A 24,761-nucleotide genomic window follows, 5' to 3' on the forward strand; every position below is an offset into this window, starting at 1 on the left:
GGCTTGTGAGTTTCCGCCCCGCCTACATCGGGCTGTCTGCTGTCGGGGCAGAGCCCGCTTTGGATCCTCTGTCCCCCACTCTTTGTCTCTCCTCCACTTGTACTCTCTCCCTGTCTCTCAAAAATGAATAAACATTAAAAAAATAGCGTAACCAGTTTGAGGTACCTGAGAGCAAACAGCAATGTGTACTTTATTTTTTTTTTTAATGTTATTATTTACTTTTGAAGGAGAGAGAGACAGAGCGTGAGCAGGGGAGGAGCAGAGAGAGACATAGAATTTGAGGCAGGCTCCAGTCTCTAAGCTGTCAGCACAGAGCCCGATGCAGGGCTCGAATTCACGAACTGTGAGATCATGACCTGAGCCAAAGTCAGACGCTTAACCGACTGAGCCACCCAGGTGCCCCAGCAATGTGTACTTTAGATGGAGGCATCTGTAACCATGACAGCCAAGGGTCGTCTTTTGTAGCAGTCACACTACCGAAAATCGCTCAGTTTCTCTTAGGCATAGAATGTTTAGAAACAGTGCTCGCTTTGGCAGCACATATACTAAAATTGAAACCATACAGAGAAGATTAGCACGGCCCCTGTGCAAGGAGAACACACAAATTCGTGCAGTGTTCCAGATTTTTAGAAAGACAGATACCATATGTTTTCACTCATATGTGGATCCTGAGAAACTCAACAGAAGACCATGGGGGAGGGGAAGGGCGAAAAAAAGTTACAGAGAGGGAGGGAGGCAAACCATAAGAGACTCTTAAACACTGAGAACAAACTGAGGGTGGGTGGGGGGGTGGGGAGAGGGGAAAGTGGGTGATGCGCACTGAGGAGGGCACCTGTTGGGATGAGCACTGGGTGTTGTATGGGAACCAATCTGACAATACATTATATTTAATATAAAAAAAAGAATGTTTAGAAATACCATGTAACTTACGTAAAGTTGGGTGAACGTGACCTAACTGCAGACCTAGAACTTCAGAGACGCCACGAAAGCCCTCTCCAATCCGATCCCACTGCCTCCCGCCCAGAGGTAACTTCTACTCTGAATGTGATCAACGTAACACTAAGAAAATTTTTTTGTGGTGAAACACAGAAAATTTACCACTTTAACCAAGCGTACAGTTGCATAGTGGAAGGTACGTTCACAGTGCTGTGCGACCAATCTCCAGAACTCATCTTTCAAAACTGAAACTCTATACCTATTTGGCAACTCCCCATTCCCCCCACTCCAGTCCCTGGTAACCACCATTCTACTTCCTGTCTCAACGAAGGTGACTATTTTGTATACCTTATATAAGTAGAACCATACAGTGTTTGTCCTTTTGTGACGGGTTTATTTCACTTAAGGTTCATCCATGTTGTAGCACGTGACAGGATTGCCTCCCTTTTTAAGGCTGCATAGTACTCTACCGTGTGTATACACACATTCAGCTGTCAATGCACATTCGGGTCGCTTTCCCCTATTGGCTATTGTGAATAATGCCACGATGAATGTGGGTGCACAAATCCCTGCTTTCAATTCTTTGGGGTACGTACCTAGACATGGAGTTGCTAGATCATATAATAATTCTATTTTTAATCTTTTGAGGAACGATCATACTGTTTCCCATAGCAGCTGGACCATTTTATATTCCCACCAACAGCGTACAAAGGCTCTGGTTTCTCTTACATCCTCACCACCGTGTGCTATTTTCTGTGTTGTTTTTTTTTTTTTTTGAATATTATTTATTTTTGAGAGAGAGAGCAAGCGAGCGAGCGAGCAGGGAAGGGGCACAGAGGGAGACACAGATTCAGAAGCAGGCTCTAGGCTCTGACCTGTCAGCACGGAGCCTGACGCGGGGCTTGAACTCACAAACTACAAGATCATAACCTGAGCCGAAGCCAGATGCTCAATAGACTGAGCCACCCAGGTGCCCCTATTTTCTGGTTTTTTTGATAACAGATATCCTGATGGATGTGAGGTGGTATCTCGGTGTAGTTTTGATTAATGATGTTGGACTAGTTGGCTAGTGATATTGAACATCTTTTCATGTGCTTATTGGTCATTTGTATATATTTTTTAGAGAAACGCCTATTTAAATCCTTTGCCCATTTTTTTTTTAATATTTATTTATTTTTTTGAGACAGAGAGAGACAGAGCATGAACAGGGGAGGGTCAGAGAGAGGGAGACACAGAATCTGAAACAGGCTCCAGGCTCTGAGCTGTCAGCACAGAGCCCGACGCGGGGCTTGAACTCACAGCCCTCACGGACCACGAGATCATGACCTGAGCTGAAGTCGGCCGCTCAACCGACTGAGCCACCCAGGCGCCCCAATCCTTTGCCCATTTTTAAACTGGGTTATTTCTTGGTTGTTGAGTTGTAAGAGTTCTTTGTATGTTCTGGATATTATCAGATATATGACTTGCAAATATTTTCTCCAATAGGTTGCCCTTTGATGCACAGAAATTTTTAATTTTGATGAAGTCCAACCTATTTAGTTGTTGTTGTTGCTGCCAGTGTTTTTGGTGTCACGGCCAAGAAAGTATTGCCAAATCTAATGTCATGTAGCTTTTCCTGTTTTCTTCTAAGAAGTTTATCAACTTAGCTCTTATGTTTAGGTCTTCGATCCACTTTGAGTTAATTTTTGTACATGGTGTAAGGTAAGGGTCCAACTTTCATTCTTTTGCAGGTGGCCCATTTTCCCAACACCATTTGCGGACAAGACTGTCCTTTCTCCATTAAACGGTCTTAGCACTCTTGCCAAAAATCATTGGACCACATCAGATTTATTTCTGGGCTTAAACAAAAACCAACTTATCTCCAGAAGGTTCTCCTTGGGCCAGTGATGGGGCTCAGCCCTGCTGCCCCCTCCAGCCGCCCCTCCACTGACTGCCTCTGCTGGGTTCTGCATCTGCTCGCTGAAGAAGCTGAACAGGCGAGAGGAGTCTCTTCCCTTGGGCGCGTGGGCCCCAGTTAGCAGAGGCTTTGAGTCCTAACACCACAGCTCATGGCTGCAGGGGAGGGAGACCAGAATACTCCTTTAGAAATGAGTTGCACAACTGACAAGGCACTCACTGATGCTGATGCGCTTGCTGAAAGACTGAGAGATCATGATGACGCAGCAGAATATCCGACCGAGCAAACCACCGCTCTCAACAAGTGAGCAGACGTGATGAGCAGGATCAGGAAGAAATTCGAGAGCTTAACGAAGTTGCAAGACATCGGCCACAGTCCGCGTTGGTTATGGGAATCCAGCAAGAAAGCAGACAAATCAGAGAAGTACAACCAAAGAACAAAGAATTGCATACATCCCTGGAAGAACGTCCATAGTTAGACTGCTAACGGCTAGCAAAAAAGATGACCTGGATATAATGATGAAGTCAAAAGAGCAGCACTCCCAGACTGACATGGGTTGTTGTAACAGCTCTGGAGTCTTCCTTGATGCATCCTGACACATCTTTGAAACATCTCAACATGGACCGGAGAGGAGGCACTTGGAAGCAAATCAGAAATTCCAACTGCATGTTGATCAGATAACGGAAATGACGGCAGTAATGAGGAAAGCCATTGAAACTGATAAGCAACAGGGGTGCAAGGTACTGGAACAAATATTTCAACTTGAACAAGAAAACAAAGGCTTGAGAGAGATCCTTCACAGGAGTGCACGTGTGCATGAGCAGGGGAGGGGCAGAAAGGGAGAGAATCCCAACTCAGGGCTTGAGCCCACGAACTGTGAGATCATGACCTGAGCCTTAATCAAGAGTCAGAGGCTTAACCGACTGAGCCACCCAGGTGCCATTTTTGAACCTTAGGAAAGATGTGTCTGAAAGTCCATCTTTGACAGTATTAGTGACCAGTAGCAACCAGAGTCTGAGGAAGAGCTGAAGAGCCTGTAAGTCTTTTGAGTTTCATATACTTCAGATGGTCACTGGGACTGGTCTACTAAAGTGAATGAGTTAACAGAAAAATCATTCTCAAGCTATGCTTTTTTTTTCCCCCTATAGTACGTACAGTGGATTGGCAATGACATTTTCTTTTTTACTATTTTAGAGACAGAGAGAGAAAATGCAAGTGAGCAGAAAAGAGTGACAGAGGAAGGGAGGGAGGGGGAGAGAGAGAAAGCGAGAATCCTACCTAGGCTCCATATTCAGTGTGGAGCCCAATGCTCAATCCTACGACCCTGGGGTCACGACCTGAGCCAGAGGCAAGAGCTGATGCTCAACTAAGCCACCCAGGCGCGCCTACAAGTATTCATTTGATTTTTTTTTAATTTTTTTTTTTAAACGTTTATTTTTGAGACAGAGAGACAGAGCGTGAACAGGGGAGGGGCAGAGAGAGAGGGAGACACAGAATCTGAAACAGGCTCCAGGCTCTGAGCTGTCAGCACAGAGCCTGACGTGGGGCTCAAACTCACAGACCGTGAGATCATGACCTGAGCCGAAGTCGGACGCTTAACTGACTGAGCCACCCAGGTGCCCCTGATTTTTTACAAAATATATATCCGGTATGTAAATTTTTAAAAGCCACTAGAAATAGAAACGGACTTTAACATCAACTGAAATCTAAACTTTTCTTATTTTGTGATTATAGGATTAAGAGGATAAAAAGATTAAAATGCAAAAAACAAAACAAAACACCATTATTTCCAGATCTTTCCACTAATGTCCTTTTTCTGTTTCAAATCCAACCCACGATACCATAGTACATTTAATTGTCATGTCTCCTTAGCTTCCTCTGGTCTGAGTTTCTCCATATTCTCTATTTTTTGTGAACTTGATAGTTTTGAACAGATTCTAAGTAGATGTCCCTCGGTTTGTGTTGCATGTTTTTTTTATGACACAACTGGGCTAATGGGTATTTGGAAAGAATACCCCTGAAGTGAAGTGCCCCTTTGATCACGTAATGCCAGAAGTATGTGGTATCTACATGCCAGCACTGATGTTAACCTTGGTCACTTAATGAAATTAGTGCTTGCCATGTTTCTCCACTGTAAAGATGCCTTGTTTTCCCTTCTCATACTCTATTTGCTGGAGTTGAGACATGAAGTCCAGCCCACACTCAACCGAGGAACGACATGTCCCACTTCCTGGAGCACGGAGTCTACACGTATTATTTGGAATTCTTCTGTATGAAAGACCGCTTTTCTCTTCCCTTAACTGTTTTAGAAAACATTTTTTTATCTCATATGTAGGCATCTCAGAAACAGACTTAGTTTTGCCTGTTTTTGAACCTGTCCTGTCAATGAACATTTGTTATTTACAATATTTTGCTATTAAAGAGCAATGGTGCTATGCACTCTCTTGCACGCGTCTCCTGGCATTCCTGTGCTGGGTCACAGACCGTGTGTCCGATTCAAATGTGCAAGATGCCAAGCTGTTTTCCAAGTGGTTCATATCAATTTGTATTCTCACCAGCGGTGTGTGATAGTTCCTATTGTTCCACATCCTCATCAACACCTGGTATTGAGTCTTCATTTTTCCTGATGGGTATAAAAGAATAGCTCATTATGATCCTAATTTGATTTTTCATTACTAATGAGCCTCTTTTCATGTTTATTCTCCATTTCTACATTATTTTCTAAAAAATGCCAGTTCATATCTTTTGCCCATTATTTTGTAAGTAATCTTTCTTCTTTCTGATGTACGGGAATTCTTCATAGAACCTGGATCCCTTGAAAGACAGATCTATATCAGGGTGACATAGATCGTGAGAGAGAGAGATGTATCTCCTTTGTAGGATATATCTGTATCTTTGTCCCTTTTGTGGTTTGTCTTTCCATTCTGTCACATAAACAAAAGTTCTTATTTCAACACAGGCAATTTTTTTTTTTAAGGTTTATTTTTGAGAGAGACAGAGCGCAAACGGCGGGCAGGCGGGGGGGAGGGGCAGCAGAGACAGAGGAGGAGGCAGAATCCGCAGCAGGTTCCAGCCTGGAGCTGTCAGCAGAGCCCAGCGTGGGGCTCAAACCCATGAACTGTGAGACCATCACTTGAGCCAAAGTCGGACACTTAACTAACTGAGCCCCCCAGGCACCCCTTTTTTAAAAAGGTTTTTAATGTTTTTATTTATAAAATTTCTTTACACTTGACTTAAATCCTGGCAGAGACATCTCCAAACAGTGAAACAAATTTACCCCCAAGGAGCAATGGGGAAAAAAGTGTTATTTTAAATGTTTTTTTTTTTTTTTTTTTAACATTTATTTATTTTTGAGAGACAGAGCATGAGCAGGGGAGGGGCAGAGAGAGAGGGAGACACAGAATCAGAAGCAGCCTCCAGGGTCTGAGCTGTCAGCACAGAGCCCAACTCGGGGCTCGAACCCAACGAACCGTGGGATCGTGACCTGAGCGGAAGTCGGATGCTCAACCGAATGAGCCACCCAGGAGCCCCAAAAAAGGTGTTATTCTAAAGCAGGACCCTCTTTATACCCCTAGCAGCCACATGACTGACTAAAATGGCTAAAAGTTACAAATGAGTAATTAAAGGCAAAATCTGCCCCCAAGCCAAGGGAACCACCCTTTACCTCTGGTAAAAACTAAGGCAAACAGTTCTTCAATATTCCCTCACTTTATTAAGTGTAACAGGGTACTTATATATCTAAACATTTACTGTAAGTTTTCAGTGACATTTAAACTCTGAATTACCTTTCCATAATTAAGTTTCTTTAGGCACATTGGTTTGTATTTTATAGAAAACACGCATCTTTAGGTCACAAATAGGAAGGAGTATACTTTGCAAATGTTACAAAGATGATTCCAAATCTCTCCTGAACTGCAACCACTCATTTAAGTATTTAATGAAAATAGAGCTCCCAAACAACTGTTTAAACATAACACTGAGAGATTCTGCTGATTAAGAAATCCCTGAAAGAGTAGTAACCCGTGATTACTGGAAAGCTCAGAATACTAGCAAGGCTTAATTGCAAAGTATTGAACAGAAGGCCACAAATTGTCTTTTCCTAAGAGGAGACAGGAACTAAGGATGTCAGTTAGTAATGCATTGGAATGGCATTGCCTAGTGCGAGTGTTGCGCAGAAACTCCAGGTCACCTCTCCTTTATTATTTTGGATAAGCTTCCACTATCATCGCATGGCCCTGTAAAGGAGAAAAAAAAAGAGCTCCATTAGAGCAACGGAAGGCAATGAATCCAGCCAGTCCTGAGGCAAAAGGGAACAATGGGAAAAGTACGGGCTTTGGAGTCCGATCCTGGGCCTGCCTTTCAAACACTGTGTGATCTTGTGTGTGTATGGGCAAGGGGAGTGTTGCCACTGGCATCTAGTGGGTAGAGATCCCGCTAAACATCCTACAACACGGAACACAACCCCCCCATAACAAATAATTATCTGGCCCCAAATGTTAATAGAGACAACGCTGAGACACTCTACTCTATATCCACAATGCGGGATTCCTCCTCTGGTCTCCCAGTCACATTTGTATCACTTATTTGGCTCTTGATGAAACAATGCCAAGTTTAATCTACTTTTTAATCATCTCCTCTCGCCTTCACCAGACTGTAAACTTCTAGAAGAAAGGTACTGGGTGGTATTCTTCATTCATCCACAAAAGCATCCCGTATTGGGTTTTACTCTGTGTGCTAGGTGAACAACCAGGGAGCACACACTAGAAACCACAAGACACTAACCCACGTGGGCTGCCCACTCCACACGATACTGTGCCCTCGTTATCTCCCTCAGTTAAGCCTGGCACAGAAAGATGGGAGGGGGGGCTCCAGTCCTGACTATGGTTTCCTCTGGACAAAGGTACACAGACTGAAAAGTGCTTTTCATCATGAAGTCTGAAATACTCTAGCCTACAAATAACTGACCCTTTGTTTCTTCAGTTTCTGAGACAGGTCATAAATAAAGGCTTTTAAATGCAAGATGTTTAAACTTTTATATAGCTTATTATTTATCTTGATCAGCAACAGAAAGTTTCTGTAATCTGGAAGAAAACCAGATCTGTTTCCCTCAGGACTGGGGACAAAAAGATTACAATCAGCCCTCCTTTTGGATTTTAGTCCCAGAGTGAAATGCCATATGTAGCAGGTAGGAAGTTGTGTCTGTAATGCAAGAAAGGCCAATGAGAGAAATATGTAGAATAACAAATTCCCCCCAAATAAACAGCAATGTTATCCAGCAGTAAATTAATTTTCCAATTAAGGTATAATTCAGTTTTCAGGAAAGATAATTTACTTTTCGGAGAGATTTTATAAATATGACCTCAGGGTGACTAGATAAATGGTAAAATTTTATCTAAAAAAAAATTATTTTTAAGTTTAAAACAGAGACAGTGCAACTGGGGGAGGAGCAGAGAGAGAAGTAGAGAGAGAATCCCTCTTCGCACTCAGCACAGAGGCCGATGTGGGGCTTGAACCCCCGAAACCATGAGATCATGACCTGAGCTGAAACCAAGAGTCAGACGCTTAACCGACTGAACCACTCAGGTGCCCCAGCTCTAATTTTTTTCTACACGCTTTTTGTATATAGAAACATAATGAGGATGTGTTCCTTTTAAAATTAAAAAATATATATAAACATTATTTTAGGAATAGAAATAGCTTGAGTTTAAAAACTATCTTCCTTCCAAAGTACTATCAAGAATTAAAGTTGTACCCTCCTCCCTCAAAATAGGCTGCTTTTTTTTAGTTGTCTGTCATCAGAAATACTGCTCTAAGGATGTTTCAAAGTGAACCAAATGAAACGTGTTTGGAATGAGCTGGTTTGGTTTCCAAGAAAATGACTTTCCAGAAGCACCTTGGAAGCTGCTGTGACATACCTGCCCTCCAGCGGCACAGGCAGCCACCAAGCCATACTGGCCTCCCTCCTTCCGTAATCTGTTGGCAGCTGCCATGACCAACCGGCAGCCAGTAGCTCCAAATGGGTGTCCCAGGGACAGCGATCCACCCCAGTTGTTAAACTTCTCCAAAGGAGGTGACCCAACCTGGCTCCCACAAAAACAGACACAAATATAATGATGAGTTTACTTAAGATTAAGAATCAGGCCAAACTCCTAGCAAGAGGAAGGTAACAGAGATGGAGAAAATGACTAACTTGAGACACGTCACGTATTACTTTATCGTAAAGAAAGAAATTCTAGGTCAATTCTGAAAGCCACTGTCTATTTACCTTCACCTAACACCAGAACTGGAAGAACAAAAGACAATATAGAATTTTACTTTCATTTTTTCTAAAGATTTCCAGGAACTATTTTCCAACTAAGAAATAAATACATTTAATAAAATAAAAAAGTCTTCATAAAAAGGAATTGCTTTCCCCTTCATATTCTTATTAACAGCCCAAATATTACTGTGCTTTGGAAATTCAAGCATACTTTTAATCACTTACCTTGGTTTTTCTACCCATGTAATTTTGTGCAAACCAATCAGAATCCATGGCTTTAAAATTAGCCAAAATCTGACCCTACAAGGGAAAGGACCTTGTTATTAATGTCCCTTGACATTAAAGTTGAGCAAATCTTTACATCAGTTTCAGTGAAATCTTCCTAAGGAAACATCTGCTTCTTTTGAAGGGCCTCTAAGAGATCACAGCAAAAGGTATGTCTTCAAAACTGCACGACTGGATTGCCCCCACTTAACACCCCTTCCAACAGCATAGGTCAGTATTTCAAATATAAAGCTCTACTTGTGTTTTATAACACTATCATAAAACACACTTGGATCTCCCCAACACAATACATTTTTTATGATTACAGTCCTTTGATATGTATCTTTTAAGTGACTTACTGAGAATGCTTCATGAAATTCAAAAGCATCGATATCAGTCATTGTTAATCCTGCCCTTTCCAGAACTTTTGGAGTAGCGTAAGTTGGTCTAAAAAGAAAAAATAAGTAATGTGTGAAAACTTTAATTTTTAACCTAAGAACTCCTTATTCTCCAAGGTGAGTTTTACATAAGGTATTATAATGCCCTCCACTCATTCACTGCTTCTGTACAGATATTAAGTATTGGGGACACAATAGTGAACTAAACAGACATAGCCTCTGTCCTTACAAAGTTTACATTCTAGAGTCAGGGATATAGCTAATAAACAAACTATGAAAGAGAAGGGCAAACAAATAATGTGAAAAATTAAAAAAACACAGAGCTGTGAGGGATGGGAAGACAGTCTAAACACTAGGAGGCTTTCATAAAAGGCCATTATAAAGACTATGTAGCAATATGAAAAAATGCTTATGACACCTTAATGAAAAAAGAATACATTATATATGTAGAAATGTATACAAAAAAGAGGAAAAAAAATCCAAAACTGTAAAATAATATACCAACATAAAGGATTATGAATCCAACACACAAAACAATTATGAACTCAGAACTTAATGTACTTTAAAATCTATATAATAAATGTGGGTAATCAAATACTTCTAATGATAGTCCTAGGATATTTCTACACTGTTACCTACCCAAGTAAAAGTTGATCTTTTGGATCCTGAGACACATACACAAAATCCCTAGGTAAAAAACAGAGGGGTTAGCTCCAGTAATAAAATAAAGAAACCGAGGCGGCCATTTATTTGAACATTTACTTTACCTCAAATACGCCTTTGGCTTATAACCCATGGCCAGAGCTTTCTCCTCTGCCATTATCAGCATTGCAGATGCACCATCAGTCTGAAATGTTAAGCAGAACAATAACGTTAAATTCTTCAGCCTTTCTGGAAGTCTCTGTACAACCATTTTCTATGTAGTGTTCCTGAATCTATCAACTAATTACACTGTATACAGAGATTTTATAAAACAAAACTATTTTCATTTTATCCATAATTAATGGGCGACCCAAATACACACACTGACCCATTGTTTTAAGGAAGAGGGTAGAAAAACCTGTCAAAAAGCACCATCATTATCAAAATGGACAAAGAACAGGTAACATTAGAAGTATGTATTCATAATAAACTTAAGCCAAAAGAGTTTTGCTTTTGACAGAATATGAGAAATCTTATGAATTAAAATAGTCTCTCATTTACTTACTTATTTTTACATTTTATGGACTGTTTCTGAACTTGTTTCCTGCCTGTGGAAGGAAACACAGGCTTCGAGGTGATATGAAAGAAACAGGCAGGCAGCTGAGAACATTAGAACCATGGTCTTTCCTCTCTGGACACACCCCATATACTTCTTACCAACTGAGAAATCAAGTTGAGAGACAAAGAGCTACCACTGAAAAAAAGCCTTATACCATGACTAAAAGAAAGCTCAAAAAAAAAAAAAAAAAATCCAGGGGCACCTAGGTGGTTCAGTCGTTTAAGTGTTCAACTTGAGCTCAGGTCATGATCTCATGGTTCATGAGTTTGAGCCCCACGTTGGGCTCTGTGCTGACAGCTGGAGCCTGCTTAGGATTCTGTGTCTCCCTTTCTCTTTGTCCCTCCCCTGCTTGCCCTCTTTCTCTCAGAAATAAACATTAAAAAGAAAAAAAAATCCAAAACCCACTACTTTGGAGTTTGCAACATAAGAACAATTTCTACCACATTCTATGATATTATTTTAACTTAGTAACCCTGAAGTCACGATGGAGCTACCTTACCACCAACAGAGGAGCCATAAGGTCTGGAAACAGCGGTGACCATACATAATAATGGTTTATGGACATTACATTAATATGTTCAATGTGCCATTGTGCAAAGTTACAATGAATGTGGTGCATCAACACATCGCCCAAAACCCACCTATCTGTGATGTGCTGCCTCTGATGATTTGCATTTCTGACTTCCAATGACTAAACCTGCCCCTTTAGCACACACCAGAAGTAATCAAGGAAGTTCAGATCTGGCAAGAGTATAGCCCACCCCATGTGGCCCTATCATTCAATTTGGTTGTGGAAATGATTATCTAACCAGTCCTTCACCGCTCACGCCTAACAAGATGGTGGCGTACCATCCTGCTGGAACCATTCCAGGCACCCCTCCCCTAGCCCAAGAGTGGGCGTTAAGTAGTCACTTAACAAGGTCAAACATGTCAACATGTACCCAGGTTTCCGGACATCACGTGCAGGTAAGGAAGATACGTTGTAAAAGAAATGCTGACCAGCTAGACTCTATCCAGAGGACTATACCCCAAGGTGGTAGGAGAAAAGAAACCACATCTTATGAGCAGAAACAGAATCAAAGGGATGTTTAGTTAAGGAGGAGCCAAAAAACAAGGAAGGATATGAAGCTATATGCTGATAAATAAAACCACCACCCCAAGAAATGAGGGTAGATATACTTATTCTATGTTTTATAGGAAAACGCTTATAGAAATTGCTTATAGTAATGTAATCGGGGGCCAGTACAGAGCAACATTTTCTAACAAGGGGAGCTAAAAGATAACTTGTCACACTCTCTGCCTACTTTCCACATCTCATACAACTCCTCAAATTCACATCCTATGCTCCAACCAAGCTTTCCCCCAAAGAAACCCTTGCTCTCATACCTCTTTGCTGTTCCCCTTGCCTAGAATGCATTTATTACACTTCTTGAACTGGCTTGTACCCTTCCTTCAAGATTTGCTGCTCAGATGCTACGTCCTCTACGGAGCCTCTCTGACTCCTCCCGTGCGCGTCTTCTCTGTTAGCCTGCGCTTACAACCTCCATCGCATCTTCTCCTGGCATTATCATCACTGGCCTTTCTACCCCCGTGCTTAGGAGAGCTAATCAGAGTTTTCTGACTGGTTAAATGCCTGAAGTGAACAGCTTTTTGTATCAGAATCGTGGCTAGATTAGGTGACTCTGAAGGCCTTCAAACTAGGCTTCTTTCTGTTTTTTTAATAACCCCATTTTAATATTTTTATAATGAATAACTAGATGTTTACGCCTCTATTTATAATACATATAAATAGATCTATTGTAGGCTTTTCTACTGAAAGGCCACAGATATAAAAGTCACTAGTAAACACATAGAGCACACATAGTTACCAGGAAAGAAGAATTTGCAGCCGTCACTGTGCCATAGGGCTTGATGAATGCAGGTTTTAGTTTGGCCATCTGCTCCAGAGACGAAGGACGAATGCCATTATCTTTGGTAACTGTATCTTTTCCTAAAAAAAAACATGAACTTTTTAACTCTAAAGAAGTACAAGCTTTATATATCTTCTCCAGAGAAATATGTTTTAAAAACTGTAAGAACAAGTGAAATGTAAACCATAGCTATTTACCAAAAAGAAAATCTTTTACAGTTATTAAGATGTCATTGAATCTTAATCAATACTTTATTTTAGATTTTTTTTTTTAAGTAATCTTTACCCCTAACATGGGGCTTGAACCTACAACCCTGAGATCAAGAGTCGCATGCTCTACCAACTGAGCCAGTCAGGCACCCCTGAACTATATTTTTAAGACATCTGGGAAATAATCTAAATGATCTAACAAAAGGACACCCTACTTTCTTTCTTTTTTTTTTTTTTAAATGTTCATTTATTTTTGAGAGAGACAGAGCATGAGCGGGAAAGGGGCAGAGAGAGGGAGACACAGAATCGGAAGCAGGCTCCAGGCTCTGAGCTGTCAGCACAGAGCCCGATGCGGGGCTCGAACTCACGAACCGTGAGATCACGACCTGAGCTGAAGTTGGACGTTTAACTGACTGAGCCACCCAGGCGCCCAGGACACCCTACTTTCTTAAGGTATTTATTCACATTTGGCTATTCTTCTATTCAGAAATCACATGAATGAAGAATTTTTAAATGGGCATCTACATAAAAACTAAAATACAGCAGGAAGACCTAAAAGCAGACTCATGAAAACTTCTCTTTAAAATGTTGTGGGGCACCTGGGTGGCTCAATTGGTTAAATGTCTGACTCTTGGTTTCGGCTCAGGTCATGCTCACGGTTGTGAGATCAAGCCCCACCCCTTGCACTCTTCTGCACTGGCAGTGCAGAGCCTGCTTGGGATTCACTGTCTCCTTCCCTCCCCCCTCTCTCTCCCCCTCCGCCCCCACCCCCACTTGTGCATATGCTCTCTGTCAAAATAAATAAACATTAAAAAAAATAATATTTAATAATATTAAAAAAAATATTACAACATAAATCGAACCTTGAGTCCATGTTTAAAAGTGAGTGTTCTGGAAACAGAACCAACTACTTACTGAGAAGTCATTTGGGGCTTTTGGAGTTTCAGAAGCGATTCAGAACTCTCAGAACTCCCTAACAGGTGGCATGAAGCATCCTCCTTTATAAAGCTGAGGAAACCATTTTACCTGGTACTTTGAAGGGCACAACATCAGACAGGAGTCCTTCATCCTGGGCCTTCTTGGCCAGGCTGTGAGAGCGCAGCGCGTACTCATCCTGGTCCAGTCGAGAAACAGCAAAGGCAGCGGCCAGTCGGTCTGCAGAGTGGCCCATGGTCTCACTGGTGGAGAACTCGGCCACCGCAGGGAGCTGGGGAAGGGAACGTACAGGATCAGGTACGCTGTCAACAGGTGTTATACCATGCCCAGGGTTATCTGGGAAAGTCAAGACCAAGACAGGAGAAGCTTTTTGTGAGCAGGGCGTCTCTCAGGAGGGCTTACAAATTCAAATTTTCTAAGCACCATCTTTTTTCCCCATCTTGAGCAAATAATTAACCTTTCCCTGTAACTAATAGAATCTACAAATGAGCATAACCGACTGTATAACTAATTATGTATCTTTGCAGTGGGATGCTTTGGAAACACAGGTCTTTACATAAGAGGTCCCAAGTCTTACCTCGGGTGACAGGAAATTCAATCTGAATTTAGAGATTAAAGACAGTCGCTGACCCAGAGTCTTGGCCTTATTGAGATCAAGCAACATCTTCCTCATTTTCCTTGAATGACGAATAGGGACATCAGACATTAACTCTACACCACCTGCCACGACCACATCGCACTGCCCAGAGGCGATCAAGCCAACACCTACAGGGCACAGGTTACAGGAACATGAACTTCTTTTGCAGAAATTAACAGACCACTGATAATTGAAGCTTCTTGATTAAATTCCTGTTGTATGACAGTTATCAGCATTCTATAACATGTGTAATTACGCTTTTAACTTTTTCAGAGGGATTAAGATAATTTTTTTGAATGACTAAAACTATATTCAATGCACTAGAGAAAAACAAGTTTCATTCAGTCCATATGGACAACAGCTTCTGGAAATATCCACCGGACCAACCCTCAAATCAGTCTAAACCAGAACATTCTGCATATTTTACAAACTCCCAGCTTTAGTTTTCAGAAAGATTTTTATCCCTACAACAGGAATTTTTACTACAAGCTAGAGAAAGTCTAACTTTTGAAGATGTAAGGCAGCCCCTGCTCCTCTTTCTGGCCACTGGCGAGTATTTTGTTGCTCTATCTGGAAGTTGTCACATGCTTCATAGAGTGGTGAATGTCCCCAATCACGGCCTGTGGCATCATTTTCTGCCACTCATGAGGCAGGCTGCAACCTGGCCTTGATGTTACTAAAAGAGCACAGTCATCTTTCAGGTTTCGGTCTTTTCACAACAGGCACTGCCACTGCAAAACGTCCCACTATTTTGTTAGAGTTTGTCAGGAGAATTTGTAACTAATTATTAAAATTCCACAGGTGTGGGGAGAAAGCAGAGGAAAGAGTCTGTACTTCTTACACAGTGATTTATCACTTGGGCCACAACCTTCGTGGGGGTGTATTAGACTCCCCTAACTTAACCATTTTTTTTCTAATTTTTTTTTTTAATGTTTATTTATTTTTGAGAGGAGAGGGGAGCAGAGAGAGAGAGAGAGAGAGGAGAGAGAGAGGGAGACAAAGAATCCGAAGCAGGCTGCAGGCTCTGAGCTGTCAGCACAGAGCCCAATGCGAGGCCTGAACCCATGGACCGTGAGATCATGACCTGAGCTAAAGTCAGATGCTTAACTGACTGAGCCACCCAGCCGCCCTGGGATTCACCTGACTTTAAAACCCAACAGGTTATAAATTATTCATGGCTCAAATTCAGAAGCACCCTCCTAGAGACATACTTCTCCAGCTGATAATCCCTGCTGTGGCCAGCCACATTACTGATGGAGAAACTACATGAATGGTTGTGTCCCTCAGGCATAGACAGCAAGAAAAGATGAGAACTACTTCAAAAATCGAAAATGTTAAATATGACCTTATTTTTGAAAAACGACACAAATTCAGAGATCTCTGCTGATCATATACTTTGGTTGAGAGTACTTTTTTTTTATGATCGTATAAACGACCAAGGAGAATTAACATGTACCTTCTGCTTTCAAGTAAACATACCTGTGGTCATGGCTTGGTTGGCAGAGATGCAAGCCATGGTGACAGTGTGAGCAGGAGTCTTGTCAGAGAAGCCAGCTCCCAGGGCAGCCTTCAGGAAATACAGGAACGAAACGGTCACTTCTAAAGGAAGCGTTATGTGGAAATGATGTCATGTGAGCACCACTTCTCCGTGTGGTGAATCAGGAAAGGGTTTGAGGTTAATACTCTACAGAGTAACATTCAGAATGAAATTAGGCCCATCATGGAAATGGCCCACTCATTTTTCATCTAGCCATTAACCGACAAGCGCTCTACGAAATTCTTGGTAGCCGGTTTCCAGTGTGGTGAACAGGCTATAGGTCACCTAATTCCTTAGCAATGCTGTGCTCTGGGACTTCGAGAATATCAATACATAACTGGATTTTAATCTAAATTTCCAAATAGCCTTGAAGTAAACCTTTTAAATCCACCTGGTGGAAGGATGAAATAGGTCATGGAGTAAGATCCTCACGATCTGTGTTCCTGCACTTGAAAGGCTTGGTGGCAAAGCAAAAGTTACCAAAGCAGAAAGTGATTTCTAAAGAACCAACCACTCCCCTAACAGCCTTCCCACTCAGGTCCCTGCCTGCTCTCCACTCATTCCTCCCACTGCTAATCTGTCTCTCTTTGTGACTGCCACAGAATTCAGACAGCACCTGAAGACCCAAAGCAAAGGCAACTTGGAAAACTTGCCATTAAGGAGGAGTTCAAGTTGATGAAAGAAACTTTGCAAAAGTGCCTAAGCCCCAAGTAAGCATCTTTGAAATAAGGTCAGACCAGCTAACCAACTGGAAAAAGACAAACCTGTCCAGGATGATGACACAATAGTTGCTTCAAAAGAGAACAATTTGAGGGGTCTTGACGAGAACTGAGGCCCTCCAGGGGCGCCTGGGTGGCTCAGTCGGTTGTGCATCCAACTTCAGCTCAGGTCATGATCTCACGGTTTCTGAGTTCGAGCCCCGCGTCGGGCTCTGTGCTGACAGTTGGGAGCCTGGAGCCTGCTTCGGATTCTGTGTCTCCCTCTCTCTCTGCCCCTCCCCTGCTTGTGCTCTGTCTCTCTCTGTCTCTCAAAACTGAATAAATGTAAAAAAATTAAAAAAAAAAAAAAAGAACTGAGGCCCTCCATTAATCTTGCAAAATGGCCTCTATCGCTATCACTAAGGCACAGTAAACGTTACACATAACATGAAGACACCTATTATTTTATTGTAATACTTATTGGGGAAAATAATGCTGCCAAAAAAAATCATTCCATTTTTGCTTAAGAATTAATGCATAGATACAATAACAAAATATTTCATAACATTAAAGTTACGTTTTAAAAATAATGCTCTCACTATCCCCCCACCAGCCACCACCACCACTATTTATGAGATTCTGGTTCCCATGAGGGGAATTCTTTTTTAGTGGCCCTTTTCTGAAACTACTTAACTATGCTCAGAATACAAGATCTCCTGTAATTTGGTAAAATAAACCTGTTTCCAAAGTCTAGATGAAGGAGGCTGAATGTTTCTTAAATAAGTTTTACTTTTTTAAAGTTTATTGAGAGAGAGAGAGAGAGAGAGCCCACGCGTGGGAGCGCCTGAGGACGCATGAGAGTGGGGGAGGGGCAGAGAAAGAATCTCAAGCAGGCTCCACACTGTCAGTGTGGAGCCCGACATGGGGCTCAAACTCAAAACACCGTGAGATCATGACCTGAGCTGAAACCAAGAGCCGGCCGCTTAACCAACTGAGCCACCCAGGCGCCCCGCTTTTATATTTACACTACCCATGTATCATCATCTGTAGAAACAGAAGTACGCCATAGTACATACTACATACAGTATAACCTTATTCTGGTCTTTTCAGGTAGACTTGATACTCAGTGCCCAACCTACTCTGCTGAAAACTACACCCTGGCAACGGCACGTCAGCCTCTCAATGCAGACCGATTCAAAAAAGGAAGAAAGAAGCAAATCTCCAGGGGCCGGGGGAGGAGAGCACACCAGTGGGGCAAGTGTAAAGGGCACTCAGGTCGTATGGCCCGATCCTCATAAGGTCCTTTCTAGCACGTATCCCACCCTTGGCCCCAGGTGACTCTCAGCCCTGAAAGAGCTTTAAATAGAAGTGGTTTCTGGGGAACCTTGTCCACATGCTTCTATTTAAAGCTTGAACAGCTCTCAAGGCACGCTTAGGCTCTAGACAGCACACTAAGGGAAAAGGAGGAAGACGCCTCTTAGTCAAGGAGGAGAGCAGGGAAATCTGCAGAGGCCTTTCAGTAAAGTCAGGTTCATGGGAACTCAGCAACACGAGTCTTTAACATTTCCTATAAACATGACGAATACAGACAACAGGTCCTTCAAAAGCTCTCTAGTTGGAAGGTACATTAGCTTTTAGGTTACAATACAACTACGGAGAGACATCCTCATAACATCCTCATCCCCAGGGCAACCTTCCCCTGGAGTGAATGCCCCTGGTACTGGTACAGGGCAGGGAGAGGCAACTACCACACGTCAATTCGTAGCTGCGATTTGCACATGGATGTAAAATTTTCTGACAGAATTTAGGGAAAAACATTATGGCTTTAAGTATTAGAACGGAAATACTGAAAAAACTGAAACACTTGGTAGTTTTCAAGTGCTCTTATAAGAGCCACTTTGCTTTTTGCAGAATATAAAAGTTGCAAATGTATTATGACTAGCTTGATGCAGTTGTAAAATTGTCATATTCGACCCAGTCAGAAACGTGAAAGCCCAGGGAAAAACCAAAAAAATCAGGACGGGAAAAAAACCATTTTCTGTTCATAATTTTTTTTCTGCCTCCCTAACATCCTACAGTCGATTCTATGGGCTTAAGTAACACCAGATGTTCAGCAATATTAGCATTTACTGGCAGGTAAAAATGTGGGGCAGAACCAATACTTCCGGCCCTGCTCATGTCCCCTCCTGGCTGATAGTGATGGAAATTATTGCCCCCACAACTGTACTGAACATAGAGATACGGCAGGCACAAAGCTAGAAATAAGGAAAATGCTTAACACGCTGAAATGTGCTTTGAAGCCAACTTTATCCAAATAATCACTTTCAAATTGAAACAAAGCCCAGAAGATGTGTTTGGACTCTTCACCAGGAAATGCCTGTGTGACGTGTCACACAAGTTTTAAGGTCTGTTATCATCTCAGTTGCCACCAGTGAACGCTACTTGGAGCTATGCCAACTAGGGTAAAGGTAAACTCCTATGAGATGGTTTTAAACACACACCCTATGTGTCATGTCGTTAAAGGGAACAAATGAATCAGCAATGCCACCTCCAACAAAAACCATGTTGTGAAATAAGTTCTTTGCATAGTGTTGAAATTTTGAGTTAATTAGTAGCCACCGTAACATTATCAAAGTCACATCAGCCATACTTCCCTACGATCTCTATTATCCTAAGGGATAGAAAAATGAACATATCCTAAAGCAGCTCAAATAATTGATTTGACTTACAGTATGAATATATACACTAGTACAGTACAAGTCATTTGGTTTATACTATAATTCTCTCAAACATTCACATTCATTATTCAAATTGTAAAATCACATTTTAAGTCAAATATAACCTCACTTAAAACTTTTTAATAACTTTTGAAGAATAATTCTGTTCACTGAAATTCAATCGATTCTCCTATCAATCTCTTGGAACAACATGAAGTTCGTTTTACTCACCTCTCTAGCCACATTGCTAGTCTTCACTTCCTGTATAACTGTGCCAAAGATGATATAATCAACAACATCCTTCGGGACATTGGTCCGATGCAGCAAACCCCTGAGAGAAGTCCAAAGCAATAAAAACCGAGACAGTGCAGCAGGTCATCACATAAAACACTGTAATTCTTTTAAAATGACAAGCTAAATAGGAAGAATCAAAAATCATTTTGAGGGGTGCCTGCGTGGCTCAGTTGGTTGAGCGCCTGACTTTGGCTCAGGTCATGATCTCGTGGTTCATGGGTTCAAGCCCCGCATCGGGCTCACTGCTGTCAGTGTGGAGTCCACTTTAGATTCTCTGTCCCCTTTCTCTCTCTGCCCCTCCCCATTCGCACGCATTCTCTCAAAAATAAAACATTAAATAATTTAGAAAAAGATAAAGCAGATACATAAATATAGTAATGTTAATAGGAACCAAAGTTTCAGTCAAAAGAGAAAAGAGAGACAAGTATAAAATCAAAGAGATGAAATAAAATCCCAGGTATATTAAATTTAAATTTGGAGTACCAATATAAACCCATAATTGAAGCTATACATTTGTCTAGTTTTACCCACTGATAGAGACTAGAAGCAGTCACATTCCAGTAGGAAAGGAAGGAGTCAATCTTTTGGGTTTTTTTTAAATGTTTATTTTCTTTTTGAGAGAGAGAGACAGTGCAAGCAGGGGAGGGGCAGAGAGAGAGGGAGACACAGAATCCGAAGCAGGCTCCAGGCTCTGAGCTGTCAGCACAGAGCCCGACGTGGGGCCCAAACTCATGAACTGTGAGATCATGACCTGAGCCAAAGTCGGACGCCCAACCGACTGAGCCACCCAAGCGCCCCAGGAATGAGCCAATCTTGAACTCAGACTTGGTTCTTTTTTTTTCAGACTTGGTTTCTAAATGCCATTCCCCACTAAAGGAATCAGCTTATTTACTTTTTTTTTTAAAGATTTTATTTTGTTTTTTAAGTTTACTTATTGGAGAGAGTGGGGGAGGAGCAGAGAGAGAAAGAGAAAGAGAGAAAGAGAGAAAGAGAGAAAGAGAAAGAGAGAGAGAAAGAGAGAAAGAGAGAAAGAGAAAGAGAGAGAGAGAGAGAGAGAGAGAGAGAGAGAATCCCACGCAGCTTCCCTGGTGTCAGTCTAGAGCCCGAGGCAGGGCTTGATCTCATGAACCATGAGATCATGACCTGAGCCTAAACCAAGAGTCGGGCACTTAACTGACCGAGCCTCCCAGGTGCCTAAATATTTTATTTTTAATTAATCTCTCCACCCAACACTGGGCTCAAACTTACTTACAATCCTGAGATCAAGAGTCACATGCTCTACCAACTGAGCCAGCCAGGTGCCCCAGGAATAAGCTTTTTAAAAAAAATGACTGAGGCTAGGTCTAAGGCAAGACAAGTACAAACTAAATCTCACTGATCTTTTTTGTGCCAAAAAGAAGAAAGTACTTAAAGACTAACGGGATATCAAAAACAGGAACATGGGTGTACACATTTGTCAAAGTTCATCATACTATACACTTAAATGTGTGCATTTTATTATATTCAAGTTATACCTCAGAAAATAACATTACGCTAAAAAACAAAGGGACATAAGAACTTGGGGGTGCCTGGTTGGCTCAATTAGTAGAGCATGCGACTCTTGATCTCAGAGTCGTGAGTTTAAGCCCCACATTGGGTGGAGAGCTAACTTAAAAAAAAAAAAAGAAACAACTTGACAGGAGCTCCCACAGATAAAATGCGTGAGCTTCAAAAAGAATATTGACTAACCTTAGCTATGACACAATAAGTAAAATGGGGCACCTGGCTGGCTCAGTCAGTGGAGCATTCGACTCTTGATTTTGGGATTGTAAGTTTGAGCCCCATGTTGGGTATAGAGCTTACTTAAAAATAAAAAAATCTTTTTAAATGGTTATATATTTTATTTTTTGAGAGAGAGAGGAAGGGTGGGGCAAAGAGAGAGGGAGACAGAGAATCCCAAGCAGGCTCCACACCGTCAGTGCAGAGCCCGTCGCAGGGCTCAAACTCATGAACTGTGAGACCGTGACCTGAGCCAAAATCAAGAGTCAGATGCCCAACTGACTGAGTCACCCAGGCAGTCCAAAAATAAAATCTTCAAAAAAAAAAACAAAGTAAAAATTCGTAAGTCTTAAAACAAAGAAAAGCTGTTCTTTACAGAAAAAATACCAGCTGATAAATGTAAGAGGAATAACAAAATTAGAAAAATCATAAATTTGTAACCTCTGATGTAATAAAACTGATTCAGGCAAAACTGTCAATGAATGCTAAAAACCATCTGGTGAAAGACCGTTGGGGAATGGGCGAGTCACACGGTGCTATGATACCACTTTACAGATTACTTACTAATTGCAAAGGAAAAAAATGTACCTTTATAATCAAAAGACCTGGCAGTCTGACCATGACTGAGTGGTTAGATTTAGCATCACATATCATGTGCCTCCTGACATGACAGAATACCACGTGTGTAAACCCATAAAGCATTCTTCCCAAATACTGTTTAACCTGAAACTAATCAAGCCTCTAGAACGCATCTCCAGTTTACAGGAAATTCATAAGGGAAGTTAAATATCACCATGAAGAAACATTAAGAATACGGGACATTCCATCAAACAGGTGGCCTAGAGTTTTCAAAAGTCCCTGTCCTTTGGGGCACGGGAATGTTGGGGGAGAAAGAAAATGTTCTAAACTGAAGAGACTAAAAGAGACCTATCCATTTGTAATATGAACCTCGACTGCGTCCTGGTTTGGGGGGAAAAAAAAACTAATGAAAGAAAAGACATTCTTGGAACAATTATGGGGGAACTGACTATGAACTGAACATTACTAGTTATGGAATCACTGTTACTGTTTTAGCTGTAGTAACAACATCCTGGAGGTCCTTATGCTCAGGAGATAAACACTTGAAGTATTTAGGGCTGAAGTTTCAAGATGTCTGCAACTCACCGTCAAATGCTTTATTAAACTATATAGACATGGCCAAATGGTTAACAATTATTAAATCTAGGTGGGAGGTATTTAGGTGCTCACTATATTATTCTTTCAATTTTATTGTACACTTGACAGTTTTTAAAATAAGAAGTTGTGGAAAAACTTGCAAAGCACCAGTCTGGGATCATAATCAGAAATAGGACGGGGTGCCTGGGTGGCTCAGTCGGTTAAGTGGCCAGCTTCGGCTCAGGTCATGATCTCACGGTCTGTGGGTTCGAGCCCCACGTCAGGCTCTGTGCTGACAGCTCAGAGCCTGGAGCCTGTTTCAGATTCTGTGTCTCCCTCTCTCTGCCCCTCCCCTGTTCATGCTCTGTCTCTCTCTGTCTCAAAAATAAAACATTAAAAAAAAATTGAAAAAAAATAAAAAATAAAAAAAAAGAAATAGGAAAACAAGGGGTAACCAGGTGGCTCAGTTGCTTAACCATCCATCCGACTTCAGCTCAGGTCATGATCTCACGGTTCGCTGAGCTTGACTCCATGTCGGGCTCTGTGCTGACAGCTGGGAGCCTAGAGCCTGCTTCACATTCTGTGCCTCCCTCTGTCTCTGCCTGAGCGCCCACGCCCCCCCGCCACCCCCATCCCACTCGCATTGTCTCAAAAATAAACATTAAAAACATTTTTTTAATGGAAAAATAAGCTAGTTTTAGGGAAAAGATAATTTTTATTTTTCAATTTTTGTTTATTTTTTTTGAGTAGGCTCCATACCCAATGTGGGGTTCAAACTCACAACCCTGAGATCAAGAGTCACGTGCTCTACCAACTGAGTCCAGGTACCCTGGTAAGTTTTATTTTTGATACACTGCACTTGGAAGTGTCTAAGGGGTCAAGTTTAGAGATTTGGGACCCTCCACATAGCAAAATAAAGATTAAGTAGATGAGATTTTTTTTAAGGAAAAGCATGCATACATAGAAATGCAATGCTGTAAGAACTAAAACTTGCGAAATACTTGTAAGAAAGTTAAAAAGATCCAGTGTTTTAAAGTAGGGAAAAATCATTCAGAAGATGGAAGGAAAATCTTAAAGGCATAATATGAATAAGTCAAAGGAAGACGGGGTCAAGTACAGCTGACAGGTCAATGCTAGAGAATACAAAGAGACCAAGGCCTGGGAAAAGGCCTGGGGAAAGGCCTGTGCATTTAGTGACCACAAAAGCCATTACAGAGAGAAGCTCCCGAAAGTATGGTTCCTGAAGAACAGTAGGAATGGAAATAATATTATGAGATTAAAGGAAATGAATGGTAAGAAAAGAGAAGCAACTGCTGCTTTCATTCATTTTTAAAGTCTGGCAGGAAGAGAAGAAAAAGAATCAGATGGGCAGAAATGTCACCTGAGGGTTTTTTCAAACTAGAAGAGACCTGTGGCTGGTTTCTGAAGACACAGAAACAAGGCACTGATGAAAAATGAATGAGGTGATGCTTCACATGCTACTCCCACTGCAGAAACAGCCACACATTGTAGGACTTTCACCAAATTACTCACCTGGCTCAATCTCCTGTAACCATACCTAATTTTACATTCTTACTTGGCTTACACATGGATCTTCAAGTCTCATTCTAGGCTTCTTTGTAGATAAATATTAGCTCCCATCTAAAACAATCATCAGGGGCGCCTGGGTGGTTCAGTCGGTTAAGTGTCTGACTTAGTCGGCTCAGGTCATGATCTCCCGGTTTGTAAGTTCGAGCCCCATGTCGGGCTCTGCGCTGACAGCTCAGAGCCTGGAGCGTGCTTCTGATTCTGTGTCTCCCTCTCTCTGCCTCTCCCCCGCTTACATTCTGTCTCTCTCTCTCTCAAAATAAATAAAATAAAATAAAATAAAATAAAATAAAATAAAATAAAATAAA

General features: G+C 41.6%; 1 protein-coding gene, 1 non-coding gene and 1 pseudogene across 2 annotated transcripts in view; 2 read left to right on the forward strand and 1 right to left on the reverse strand.

The window, feature by feature from the left end:
* Positions 1–521: 521 nt before the first annotated feature.
* Positions 522–628, forward strand: LOC125937816 (U6 spliceosomal RNA). The gene has a single exon (XR_007462507.1). It is a non-coding gene; the product is annotated as a U6 spliceosomal RNA (small nuclear RNA).
* Positions 629–2,936: 2,308 nt separating this feature from the next.
* On the forward strand, positions 2,937–3,862 carry LOC125937328 (FGFR1 oncogene partner 2-like; annotated as a pseudogene).
* Positions 3,863–6,175: 2,313 nt separating this feature from the next.
* The window catches only part of HADHB (hydroxyacyl-CoA dehydrogenase trifunctional multienzyme complex subunit beta), a 39,740-nt gene continuing 21,154 nt past the window's right edge, over positions 6,176–24,761 (reverse strand). Inside the window, exons 6-16 of the mRNA XM_049651942.1 lie at positions 19,891–19,990; positions 16,187–16,274; positions 14,648–14,835; positions 14,161–14,341; positions 12,884–13,005; positions 10,522–10,601; positions 10,394–10,441; positions 9,716–9,803; positions 9,318–9,392; positions 8,749–8,913; positions 6,176–7,068 (exon numbers count right to left, since the gene is read on the reverse strand). Of these exons, the coding sequence (XP_049507899.1) occupies positions 7,033–7,068; positions 8,749–8,913; positions 9,318–9,392; positions 9,716–9,803; positions 10,394–10,441; positions 10,522–10,601; positions 12,884–13,005; positions 14,161–14,341; positions 14,648–14,835; positions 16,187–16,274; positions 19,891–19,990 (1,171 nt within the window). The 3' untranslated portion in view covers positions 6,176–7,032. The remainder of the gene's footprint in view (positions 7,069–8,748; positions 8,914–9,317; positions 9,393–9,715; positions 9,804–10,393; positions 10,442–10,521; positions 10,602–12,883; positions 13,006–14,160; positions 14,342–14,647; positions 14,836–16,186; positions 16,275–19,890; positions 19,991–24,761) is intronic.

This window comes from Panthera uncia, assembly GCF_023721935.1.
Source record: "Panthera uncia isolate 11264 chromosome A3 unlocalized genomic scaffold, Puncia_PCG_1.0 HiC_scaffold_12, whole genome shotgun sequence".
Lineage (NCBI taxonomy): Eukaryota > Metazoa > Chordata > Mammalia > Carnivora > Felidae > Panthera > Panthera uncia.